We start from the raw sequence: 12,417 nt of genomic DNA, 5'->3' as shown, positions 1-12,417 counted from the left end.
GGACCTCCTCGTGAATCTGCTCCTGGCTCTTGCTAAACTAGCCATTTATAAGACCAGGAAGCATAAGATGATCGGGGAGGGTCTCTTTGACTGTGGGGCCATGTTCAGGGCCTTTGTCCGATCACGGATTAAGTTGGAGCACGCCAACGCGGAGTCCGCTGGTGACATGACCTCTTTTGTCGACCAGTGGGCTCTAGGGGGCGTGCTCTGTACCACCTCCCCTTTTGTTTTGCAAATTTCATTTACAGACTTTTAAACTGTTTTTTCTGTTAAATTGGTTAGGGTATGTCTTTTTTAGCACCCTCAAGGGTGCTAATTAGAATTTTTTTCCAGCTGTCTTTACACAGCTGGTGTAGTCTGTCAAACGTGCCTTAAATAGGACTACTAAAGTGTAGCCCTACATTATCACTTTAATTGAATATTAAGTGCATGTTATATGATTTGTGGTTTATTACGTTATTTTCTTTACACTGGTGAAGGTTTGCTGTGGGTGTGTCTGCTCCTTCTCTTATCCAGCACACTGGGGGGATGATATTAACTTAAATCGACTATTTAATTTGCCTGTGTGGTTTTTAGATTGCTAATTCCCTTTTTTAAGTGATTGTGTATTGATAGAATATTTGCCCTGAGTTGATGCTCCTGTAGTCTGTGAGCCGTGACTTTCACACACTCTCTCCTCCTTTATATGAATTGATTCGTACCCTGGTGGCAGTGGTACGCTATTGATTGTTTTAATCCAGTAGCTGGTAAACATAATGTTTATTACAGTACTCCAAATAGAACATACCTGTCCAGGTTCATAGGCCTGAAGAAGGAATCTATGAAAAAGAACTAGGAGTTTATGTTGACTCGGAAATGTCTTCATCTAGACAATGTGGGGAAGCTATAAAAAAGGCCAACAAGATGCTCGGATATATTGTGAAAAGTGTTGAATTTAAATCAAGGGAAGTAATGTTAAAACTTTACAATGCATTAGTAAGACCTCACCTAGAATACTGTGTTCAGTTCTGGTCACCTCGTTACAAAAAGGATATTGCTGCTCTAGAAAGAGTGCAAAGAAGAGCAACCAGAATTATCCCGGGTTTAAAAGGCATATTGTATGCAGACAGGCTAAAAGAATTGAATCTATTCAGTCTTGAACAAAGAAGACTACGTGGTGATCTGATTCACCTGAAAAAAGAAATAAGGACCAGGGGTCACAAATGGAGATTATATAAAGGGGCATTCAGAACAGAAAATAGGAGGCACTTTTTTACACAGAGAATTGTGAGGGTCTGGAACCAACTCCCCAGTAATGTTGTTGAAGCTGACACCCTGGGATCCTTCAAGAAGCTGCTTGATGAGATTCTGGGATCAATAAGCTATGTTCTTATGTTACTTTCACTGCTGTCTTTTCATAATGCATAAATGACAAAAACAAGTTTTAAATTCAAAAGTATACCAGAATTGTATGTAAAATAACTAATTGTAACCCCTGTAAATCGCTTTGGATTAAAGCATCAGCCAAATAAATGTTAATAATATAACAAGCTTATTATGAATTCAGATGGGTTGCATGCTTTGTGTAGGCTGTGTGTATGAATTTGTTTCACAGCCAGTTGGGTGTGCTGTCTTGTGTTTTCTCACTGCTGCTGTGCTGGAGGTTTGCTTGTTGTCTCTGGGAAGTAAAGTTGCCTTGAATGGAGGTCTGGATTTTTTTTGTTTCTGTGTTTCACATTGTTTTACATTGTTTTTTTGTTTAATCTGTTTTTTGAGCATCAGTGTCAGGACAGCATGTTGGGTTTTTGAGACAAACATCTGACCGGGAATCGAACCCGCACTGTGGTGGTGATAGCACTGAATCCTAACCATTAGGCCACCAGGGATGCTGTGTCGAAAATTCTCTTTTGATTAATTCCAGAATTTGGAGAACGTGGGAAAACCCAAAATTGCTTAACTACAGCTCTCTTGTTGGTGTTTCAACAACAGTACATGTATATTTACTGTTTATGGAATATAGGTGTGTATCTTGTCATACATTTAAGTCACTGTATCACTGCTTTGTTTGGATAGTATTTATTTAAACACATCATATTTATGTCAAATACATATTTCCACACAATTAAAATGATGCTATTATTACAATAATTCCCCACACAATAATAGATTTAATTTCATATAATAATACTCCACTCAAACCAATATAATTCATTTCATATATATATATATATATATATATATATTGTAAGACAGCAGGGAGGGGTTAAAGCCCCCCTGCAGGTAAACATGTGCGGAATGCACATTTGTTTAATTTAATTGTATTTGGTTTATTGTTCAATTGTTTTGCTTTATGGTTTAATTAAATTTGTTAATTGTTTTATTATTAATTATCCCCTGCACCTGGTAATTATTGGTAAATTAGAACCAGGTGCAGGGTATTTAAAAGAGGGCAGTCAGATTGCTCTGGGCTGCTGAGTAGAAGGAGGCAGAAAGGGGTGCTCTGCTTCCGAGCAGTCTAGAGAAAAGTATAAGCAGTGTAAACCTGTGTGGTTTTGTTTTGTATATATATATATATATATATATATATATATATATATATATATATATATATATATATATATTTGTATATGTACATGTAGTCAAAAGTTTACATACCCCAATGGAAATTCGTAATTTCTAGACATTTCTCGAAAACAACGAATTTTAGGAAAAAATCATTTGTAGCAAAATTTTTGCTTTTATGGATGAGGAAAAAAAGCTACCAGAAATAGATGTCTACAATTATTTATTTCAGAAATTTCTTTGCAAAACTAAAAAAAAATGCCAATTCAAAAGTATTTATACCCTTTGATGCTATGATAGTATTGTTTAAAAGGTGCTAGAAATTTCAATATGATAATGCAGAACCTAATTCTAGAAAAGTCTAGAAAATGCAGGATTGTAGGTGAACATTCTTAGAGAGGATACAATGATTAGGCATAGGATGATTGCTGTCATTATCAATAAGTCAATATGGGAAAAAGTAAAGAGCTATCTGAACACCTTAGGCATGGAGGTGGTAATATCCTTCTATGGGGCTGTTTTTCCTCTAATGCCACAGGAAATTTAGTTCCAATACATGGTAAAATGGATTCCATAGCATACCAGAAGATATTGGCCAATCATCTGAAACCCTCCGCTACAAAACCTGGTTTAAAGCGCAACTGGACGTTCCAAAACAACAACGATCCAAAACACAAAATCTACTTCAGAATGGTTAAAGAAGAATAGATTATCACTATTATCTGCTGTATTATTGAATTGTGGTTTGTCACACTTGTACTTTGCTTGAACAAAAGTTATTGTATTTCTTGCTCTTATTGTATTACTTGTATTGTAACACTTAATGTATTTGCTTACGATTGTAAGTCGCCCTGGATAAGGGCGTCTGCTAAGAAATAAATAAATAATAGAATCAAGGTTCTGGAATGGCCTAGTCAAAGTCCTGATCTAAATCCGATTGAGAATCTATGGTATGAGTTGAAGAAAGCTGTGCAGAAGAGAAGTCCTCGGAATTTGAATGAACTGGAACAATTTTGCGTTGAAGAATGGTCAAGAATCACACCAAAAGCTCATTGACAAATATCCTAATCATTTAAAAGAGATTATTATTGGTAAAGGTGCCTCAACTAGCTATTAATTTCATTTCCTGCTTTCTTGTAACCTTTTCCTCATCCACAAAAGCAAAACTTTTGCTAGAAAAGATTTTTTCTATAATTTTTTGTTTAAGACATTCCTATAAATTACAAATTTCCATTGGGGTATGTAAACGTCTGACTATATATATATATATATATATATATATATATATATATATATATATATATATATATATATATATATAGTTTTAGTATTTTTCCAAACAATCATTATTTTACCCCCTTTACTGAAAATTAAATTGTGTGATTAATTGATTAAAAGCCCATAGAGAAGTTTGAAATGTTTTTAAAATACTCCACTCACTAAAGAGAAACACTAACATGTTGACAGATGTTCATCACGCTTTAAATTTTAGAAAAATATATTTAAAAAGAGATGTGTCTAAAACTCCCATTAAATCACAAAGTATTCCACCTACAATTTGAAATCTATCACAAGAGAAGAAACACAGAGGGTGGGCTGGGTTTAGGCTGCATGTTTGATTCCAGGCACTTTCCAGCGGTCAGTTCTGCTGGTCGTTCTTGATGGAGACTTGCTGTTAGTAATCCAGGCAGACACCACACACACTGTAGGGCACTTCAAAAGGCATCACTGGATCAGATCCCTAAAATATGAAAGAGAAGGAGGGATGACAGCTGCTGTCAGATGTGTTGTTACAGTTTTGGTTTCTTTCTTTCTTTCTTTCTTTCTTTCATGCTTTTCTGTTTCCTATTTTTTTCTTTCTTTCAAATTTTATTTTTTCTTCCTTTTTCTTGTTTCTTTCTTTTGTTCATTCTTTTTTCTCCCTTTCTATTTTGGTTCTTTATTTCTTTTGTTTATTCCTATTCTTTCTCTTTCTAAATTCTTTCTTTCTTTCTTTCTTTCTTTCTAGCCACTTCTGTATTCAGTGTACACTCAGAATTATCAGACATCCTTACCGTTATGCTTCTCAGTTCTTCAGCATAGAACTTTGAGTTCTTATCAAGGTCATCCCACTTTTGAAATCCAACAAACTGCTGGAAACAGTCCTGGAACTCTGAATAGGAACACAGACACAAGTCAATCAATATGAAACCATTCTCTGTTCTCCTATATCTACAGTTACAGCAATCAGAGCAGACCTTGAACCTCTTAAGCCCCTTTCTCACTGGCACTGCGACCCAGGTCACGACATGGTGTCAAGCGGGGCGACTAGCAGTTTCACAGGCAGTTTAAACAAGCAGGGTCGACCCTGGGCTCACAGAAGCAAATACGCAATGTACAGACGTGAAGACCCGGAAGGAGCAACGTTCACATGTACGGTGTGCATGTTAGGACATAGTCATTTCTCATGACTCCCCTGAGTCAGTTGTCATGGTGTTTTCTTTTTCATGTATCACTTTGTTTTATGATCAGCCATCATTTGTCATTCATTTTTTTTATATCAGGTATAATTCGTTTTTTGTATCGGTTGTCATTCATTTTTTGTATCAAGTGTCATTTGTTTTTTATATCAGGTATCATTAGTTTTTATGTATGAGCGAGCGTTTTTCATTTTACAGTCAATAAGTTTTGATTTTAGATAACCGGTTGTGTGTTGCCATTAACTGTGTGATCAAAATGAAACCATGACAAAGTTATACTGTAAGCCTAAATGTAACATTCGAGAAGTCCCAGTTTCTCTCTGCTATATTTTAATTAATGTTCCAGAAACTCAGTTAATGTTATGTTTTAGCGCCTCGTCTCAGATTTTATGTTTCCGTCATTTATTGATCTTGCAGGAACAAATGCATATGAATCTAGAGGGTGATCTCTTCGGTCTTATGACGATATTTGTAATATTTCCCTTGCGTGCATGGTTTTTTTCCAGTCAATGTCTACATTACACTAGATTACAGACCAGTTTTTTACCTAATGATTCCTTTCTATGACTTAAAAAAAAAACACCTCCTGAGGTGGATCGCTTTTGAGCTGGGTCAACCTGCTTCTGACCCAGGTTACGATCCAGGATTCTGTGAGTGCCAGTGTGAAAGGGGCTATACTCTGAATACCAGGGTTCCGGCTGTTTGTTTCTGTGGTTCCTCTTCTCTCTCCTGTCCATACTGACTTCTCACAGGTCCCTGAACAGAAGAAAACTGACTGTATAATAATAACGATAATTCATATAGTATGTTAAATAATTCATATAGGGCCTCATTTACAAAGCATTTACTGTATGCAAAACATGATTACTGTTCACAGTTCTGTCCTCGTCCTATTTACTATTCCCATTTTCGTGTGGAAAACAAGGATTTAGCGAAAGCAAAATGAAAGGGGCGGAATAGCGCTGCTGTCCCATTTGCATTTAATTAATGATGTTTACGTATGCAAAGCAGCATGTTTAACACAGATAATGACATTGATGAGCTATTCACGAAGGTCTGACAAGGATTTTGTGCAGACCCAAAAATTCTGCTGACTGAATCCTGCCGCAAAACCGAGAGCATAGGCAGTGGAAGCTTTGTACTATAATTTATTATCTACGCGTCCTACAACAATGTGAAGCCTGCAACCTATCAGCATGGTTTGTTTTGCATTACATGTAGAATAGACTTGTGTGACAGGCCCAGAAGCCCTGCACACTATTAAAGGGGGCAGGGCAAAGCCCTGCTCATGTAAAGTATATTTGTTTTGATTATTATTATTATTATTATTATTATTATTATTATTATTATTATTATTATTATTTATATACGTATATACAGATGTAGTTTGTTTTGATTTGACAGCATGGATGGGGAGCATATTTGTATACAATTCACTTCAAGCTTTACAAAGAGCATTTCCAGTGGAGCGATCAAAAAAGAAGCCAAGTTAGAAGCAAGAATTGTGTGAATCTTGGGCCCCAGCACCTTTCCAAGTGTGCCTATTTGCTTGATGCTTGACAAGGTTGCCCCATTGCTTCTCCTAACCTTGGCTTTTGTGTCTGATATCACCCCTTTAAAACGGCTGTTGCGTTTTTCTAACTTGTTTTTTTACACTGATATACTTTACATGAGCACAGCTTTGCCTTTAATAGTGTGCAGGGTTCCTGGCCCTGTCACAATTTGTTATTTTAATATGTCTTCATATTTATAAGGATATTTTTTTTTTTACTAAACAAAATTGATTGAAAACATAAAAATACATATAGGCCTAGATATTCGAAGCAATGCGCAATCCTCTCGCAAAATTTGTGTCTCGCAAAAATTAGTGCTTTTGCACAAAAATTTATATTTTCCAACGGCACAAAACAGCTGCATGAAGTTTGAAAATAGCAGTTTTTTGCTCAATTTGCAAATGTGTTTGTGCCTCACAAAAACCACCTGCAAGACAAGAGCTACACGTGAATGTGCAGAATTGGAATACTACATGACAATGGACGGTTAACAATACCCTGCCAAGCAGCTATCATAGGCGTACAGTACATACCAATATTCCTCAGACGAGTCTACACTCACATGTAACCTGCACATGTAATGCAGAATCAAAGCTCATCACACATTGCATTGGCACCCCCGAAGTTGCATGCGCTCCCCCACAAATATATAAATAAGCTACTAAATAGAGAAATGAAACAATGGACCACAGGATAGTGTAGGATATTCAATACATAACTTAAATAAAAATATATTGCAGCGACTAGCTAACTGGATAAGTGTCAACATAAAGGAGACGGACAAAATATCTCTATGGCATCAAACCTCCTCATCAGCCTCCTGGGATATTCAGAGCCTGAGGGTATACATGGTGTTTCACGTTATACAAATGTTGTGAAAATAAATATATATATATATATATATATATATATATATATATATATATATATATATATTAATGTGTACATTCAGATTATATCATTCAGATTTAATTTATAATGTTTATTTAAATGCTAAATCTTTATTTTATATATATATATATATATATATATATATATATATATATATATATATATATATATATATATATATATATATATATATTCTTATTAAATATTTATTTTGAGAATCAAGATTTAGCTGTTCGCAAATAAATCTGGATTTTGTGAACTTAAATATTTAACTAAATCTTAAATCTCTACAAAGATTTAACATTTAGCTAAATATTTAACTAAATCTTAAATCTCTTAACAAGAACATTGAATTGCATACTTGTTGTTTTACATTGCTGGGACTTTTATTCTGAAACAACACGTTTTTGTCCTGTAAAAGTGCAAACATTTTGTTTCATTTATAGGAACTTTTGTTGCATTTGCATTTTTGTAAAGTAGACAACACAAATACTAGATTGTGCTTCAGTTAGTTTACTTTCAGACAACAAATGTAATTGTCTTTTCTCTTTTACAAAAAAATGTATTTGTTTATTTACAGTCCTCTGCGTGGGTTCATAATGGAGTAAACACTCCAGAGTTTTTTCCCCCTTTGTCTCCTTCCTGTCATTTGTATCCCTGCCGCCACCAGTTAGCAAGCTCCAAAATAAAGTGAGCATCTTCAGACCTGTTGCCACCCGCAATATGTATGCTAATTATAGTTTATCCGACTGGTATTTTTGCTCCAAAAACATATTTATGTATTTCCCCTTTGTGTAGGTTCATAATGGAATAGAAAAAGTTCACACAGAAAGAAATTTCTCGGTTGATGCTGCTGTATAGTGCAGTCAGTACATACAACAATAAAAGTTACAAATAAACCTATTTGAAATACAGACTTAAACGAGCAGAAAGACGGTAAACGGTAAAGCTGATGTGCTCGTTAACCTAGGGGTCATGAGCGAGGGTATAAATAGGGGTCGTAGTGTAAGTGATCTGTTCCTTGGTAAATGGTTAGAGACAACCTACAAGTAGCCTGTGTTACCGTCCTGTAAACTGTGAGTTTGTCTTGTCTGTTAGTGTTTGTTATAACTGTCTGTTTGTTTTAAACTAGACTTCCTATAACACGATCCGGAGTTGTAACAGAAGCCAGCATAAACCCTTACATCACTTTTACCTCTGCATTTCACGGAGAACTGTAAAACACCACCAGCACCTATTCACTGTCACTAGGAACTGTGTTTGTGTTTTGTGTTTAGTGTTGGTGTATGAAACTGGACTTTTTGGTTACGGGTCAAACCAGAAGATTTACAAATACCGAGTGATACACGCCGCTGTATCTCTCCAACATTATTATTTACAGGTGTTCACCATAAGACTCTGAACATTGTTAATTAAATCAATAAACACCCTTGCACCTGGAAATCATTGTCTGTCTGTCTGTTTTGTATCCACTCTGCACTGCACGCACCTGTATTCACTCAAAACTTTACTACAGACTCCCACAGTTGCTCGCTTCAAATCAACTCTCAAGACTCTTTTGCTTTCAATGCTCTTTAAGCCTGATATCTGTTATTAGCTGTTGTCTAAATTGCTATTTCAGGATTTTCACTCTATCTTATTTGTATGATTCTGTATGACACTCACATCTGTAATGTATTATGCCTGTATTTAATGTGTTTGCATTGTTTTTTTTACTGTTTTTATTTAATGTACTATGCCCTGTATTTCACTGTATTTAATGTATTATGCATTGTTCCTCACTAACTTGTAAAGAGCTTTGTGATGGTGCTCCACTATGAAAGGTACTATAAAAAATAGATAGATTGATTGATTGATTAATAATTAATATGGTGTGTTAAATAACTAGTTTAATAACTGGTAATAATAATTCACATAGTGTGGTAAATAACTAGTGTGGTAAATACACGGTCTCAGTGTATAATAAGACTGTAAACCATATAATAATAATAATAATAATAATATTTATTATTATTATTATTATGATCTCACCAGTTTTTATACCGTATGTGACATATAATCATAAAAATATTATTTAAGCATTTACACTATTTAGAATCCTAATCATAATAATTAATATAGCATGTCAAGTAACTGATAACAATAATAACTCACCCTTTACAGTCATCACCTTTAAGCCAATTCTTTCATGTCCTGCAAGCTTTCTGAATCCCTCTTTGTGAGATTCATATTGATAGTAATACAGCCGGGAGGCAAAGATATTCAGGCTCACATTGGTGTGCTTCTCTACAAATTCAATTATTTGAAGGGCACAACTGGCACAAGGACTCCAGGAGATGAACCAGGTTATTTTATAACTTCCAGTACCTTGAATTTTAGATTCATTTTTCCATAAGCAGATTTCATCAGCATGCATAGGTATTTTTTCTTGGACATTCAACATTTTGTCCTTGAGTTTCCGCATTTCATATGTGAGATTATCCATTTCTTCTGCCAGTCTTGGCTTTTCTTCTGCGAGTTTTGCAATTTCTTCTGCAAGCTTTGACATTTCTTCTGTGTATTCTGACATTTTTTTAAAAACAAATTCTGCGAGTGTCTTCATTTCTTTTATGAGTTCTGACATTCTTGCGAGATTCATGATTTCATCTGCATGTTTTGGGATTTTTGCTGGTAGTTTTGACATTTGTTCTGCAAGTTTCCTCAGTTTTTCTGCATATTTTGACATTTTTCCAGGGAATGTCACCATTTTTCCTATGAGTTTTGACATTTCTGTTGCGTGTTTTGACATTTCTGTTGCGTGTTTTGACATTTCTTCTGCATGTTTTGACATTTCTGTTGCATGTTTAATCATTTCCGCTGCACGTTTCGTCATGTCTGCCATTTTGTCCTTCAGTTTCAACATTCCTTCTGCGGCTTTCAACATTTCTTGTCTGAGTTTCGGATTTTGTTCTGTGTTATTCGATGTGTCTTCTGCGTGTTTCAACATTTCTTCTGCAAGTTTTGACATTTCATCTTCCCAGTAGCTATTTTTGTACACTTTAAAATCTGGAGCCTCCTCGTTCTTGCACAGAATCTGACACAGCCAAGTCTCATTTCTGCCCTCGGCAAATTGCATGTTATTAAACTGAAAGGTGAAAATTTCGGCATCGATTTTCTCCATTTTGTTAAAAGAGCTGTAAAAAATAAATTTGACAAATCATTCATAGGCAGCGAGATTTGATGAATTTAGTGCTAGTATCATTTAAGGGACAACGGCACAGGGTACTGTCAGGCACCAAAACTGACCTCCTGTGAAACAGCTTTAGTTATGAATCAAAGTGCTTTCTTTACATGCCAGTTAATTCAGAAAGAAGTAGTACAAATGACAAAATAACAAGACTAATAATAATAATAATAATAACATCATCAACTGTAACAGTGAAAGCAATTGAAAACATTTGAAGAAAACAGATAATACACAAAAATAAGCAAATAAAATAGATCAAACAATTATATTTGTAAGTCAGGTTAAAAAGGCTAGACTAATATATTCATTATATATATATATATATATATATATATATATATAATGAAGAAGAAGAAAGTAATTGATAAATTGAAAACTCACTGTTTTAATAATTAGCTGCAATGCTGCGGCTTTAGTTTTCTTCAGATAGTACAGAAGAAATAACCTGGCAGATTGATGCTGTAGTTGGATTTTGAAAACTCCTACTGTTTCCCCTTAATATATACCACAGAACCACTGCCACTGTACTTCCCTGTATGTCTGTTTGTTTATTTGTATTGGCACATTGAAAGGGAACATGGAAATATTCCTGACACAATAGGGCAGCGCTGTCAGTTTCTCTAAGCTTATCACACCCAATCTTGACACAATAGGGCAGCGCTGTCAGTTTCTCTAAGCTTATCACACCCAATCTTGACACAATAGGGCAGCGCTGTCAGTTTCTCTAAGCTTATCACACCCAATCTTGACACAATAGGGCAGCGCTGTCAGTTTCTCTACGCTTATCACACCCAATCTTTGGGAAGCAATCAGAAGATAGAATATTGTGTACCATTCATCTGTGTCATATTTCACTAGCTTAAAGTATTATTATTATTATTATTATTATTATTATTATTATTATTATTATTATTATTATTATTATTATTATTATTATTATCAATTCGTCATTTAGCAGACACTTTTATCCAGAGCACCTTACAGAGACTAGGAGATGAACTTGTGCAACGTGGCTTAGATTCTGGTATAGTAAGCAAACTTGTTAAATTTGCAGACGACACAAAAATAGGAGGAAAGGCAAACACTGTTGCAGCAGCAAAGGTCATTCAAAATGATTTAGACAGCATTCAGAATTGGGCAGACACATGGCAAATGAAATTTAATAGAGAAAAGTGTAAAGTATTGCATGCAGGAAATAAAAATGTTCATTATAAATATCATATGGGAGATACTGAAATTGAAGAAGGGAACTATGAAAAAGGCCTAGGAGTTTATGTTGACTCAGAAATGTCTTCATCTAGACAACGTGGGGAAGCTATAAAAAAGGCCAACAAAATGCTTGTATATATAGTGAAAAGTGTTGAATTTAAATCAAGGGAAGTAATGTTAAAGCTGTACAATGCATTAGTAACCTCATCTAGAATACTGTATTCTGGTCACCTCGTTACAAAAAGGATATTGCTGCTCTAGAAAGAATGCAAAGAAGAGCAACCAGAATTATCCCGGGTTTAAGCAGACAGGGTAAAAGAATCGAATATATTGAATATATTCAGTCTTGAACAAATAAGTCTACGCGACGATCTGATTCAAACATTCCAAATTCCAGAAGGTATTGACAATGTCAACCCAGGGGAGTTTTTCGACCTGAAAAAATAAACAAGGACCAGGAGTCACAAATGGAGATTAGATAAAGGCACATTCAGAACAGAAAATAGGAGGCACTTTTTTACACAGAGAATTGTGAGGG

The 12,417-nt window shown here is 35.0% G+C and overlaps 3 protein-coding genes across 5 annotated transcripts in view; 2 read left to right on the top strand and 1 right to left on the bottom strand.

The window, feature by feature from the left end:
• The window catches only part of LOC117965878 (zinc finger protein 501-like), a 628,111-nt gene that overhangs the window by 190,347 nt on the left and 425,347 nt on the right, over positions 1 to 12,417 (top strand). The gene's annotated exons all lie outside the window — the stretch shown is intronic.
• LOC131722023 (zinc finger protein OZF-like) overlaps positions 1 to 12,417 on the top strand; it is a 307,153-nt gene that overhangs the window by 228,196 nt on the left and 66,540 nt on the right. The window lies entirely within an intron of this gene.
• Positions 2,626 to 11,187, bottom strand: LOC131722029 (flagellar attachment zone protein 1-like). Of its 2 annotated transcripts, none has more exons than XM_059015593.1 (4): positions 11,052 to 11,187; positions 9,599 to 10,617; positions 4,596 to 4,693; positions 2,626 to 4,282 (listed from the first exon to the last, which is right to left on the bottom strand). In XM_059015593.1, the coding sequence occupies exons 2-4, from the start codon at positions 10,602 to 10,604 to the stop codon at positions 4,217 to 4,219; spliced, it is 1,170 nt and encodes a 389-aa protein (XP_058871576.1). In that variant the 5' UTR covers positions 10,605 to 10,617; positions 11,052 to 11,187; the 3' UTR covers positions 2,626 to 4,216. The 2 variants fall into 2 exon arrangements, with proteins under 2 accessions (XP_058871576.1, XP_058871577.1); XM_059015594.1 differs by having other exon boundaries at positions 9,615 to 10,617.

This window comes from Acipenser ruthenus, chromosome 50 (assembly GCF_902713425.1).
Source record: "Acipenser ruthenus chromosome 50, fAciRut3.2 maternal haplotype, whole genome shotgun sequence".
Lineage (NCBI taxonomy): Eukaryota > Metazoa > Chordata > Actinopteri > Acipenseriformes > Acipenseridae > Acipenser > Acipenser ruthenus.
The sequence above is the reverse complement of the archived record's forward strand: the minus strand, read 5'-3'. Positions and strand labels throughout refer to the sequence as shown.

Bases quoted from the DNA above. Each gene is read 5' to 3' on its own strand.
- LOC131722029 (XM_059015593.1), bottom strand. From the start codon at position 10,604: ATGGAGAAAATCGATGCCGAAATTTTCACCTTTCAGTTTAATAACATG. The intron at 4,694-9,598 runs GTGAGTTATTAT...GTTCCTATTCAG, and splicing joins AAAGGTGATGACTGTAAAGG to AGTTCCAGGACTGTTTCCAG. The intron at 4,283-4,595 runs GTAAGGATGTCT...TTCATATTTTAG, and splicing joins AAGAACTGAGAAGCATAACG to GGATCTGATCCAGTGATGCC.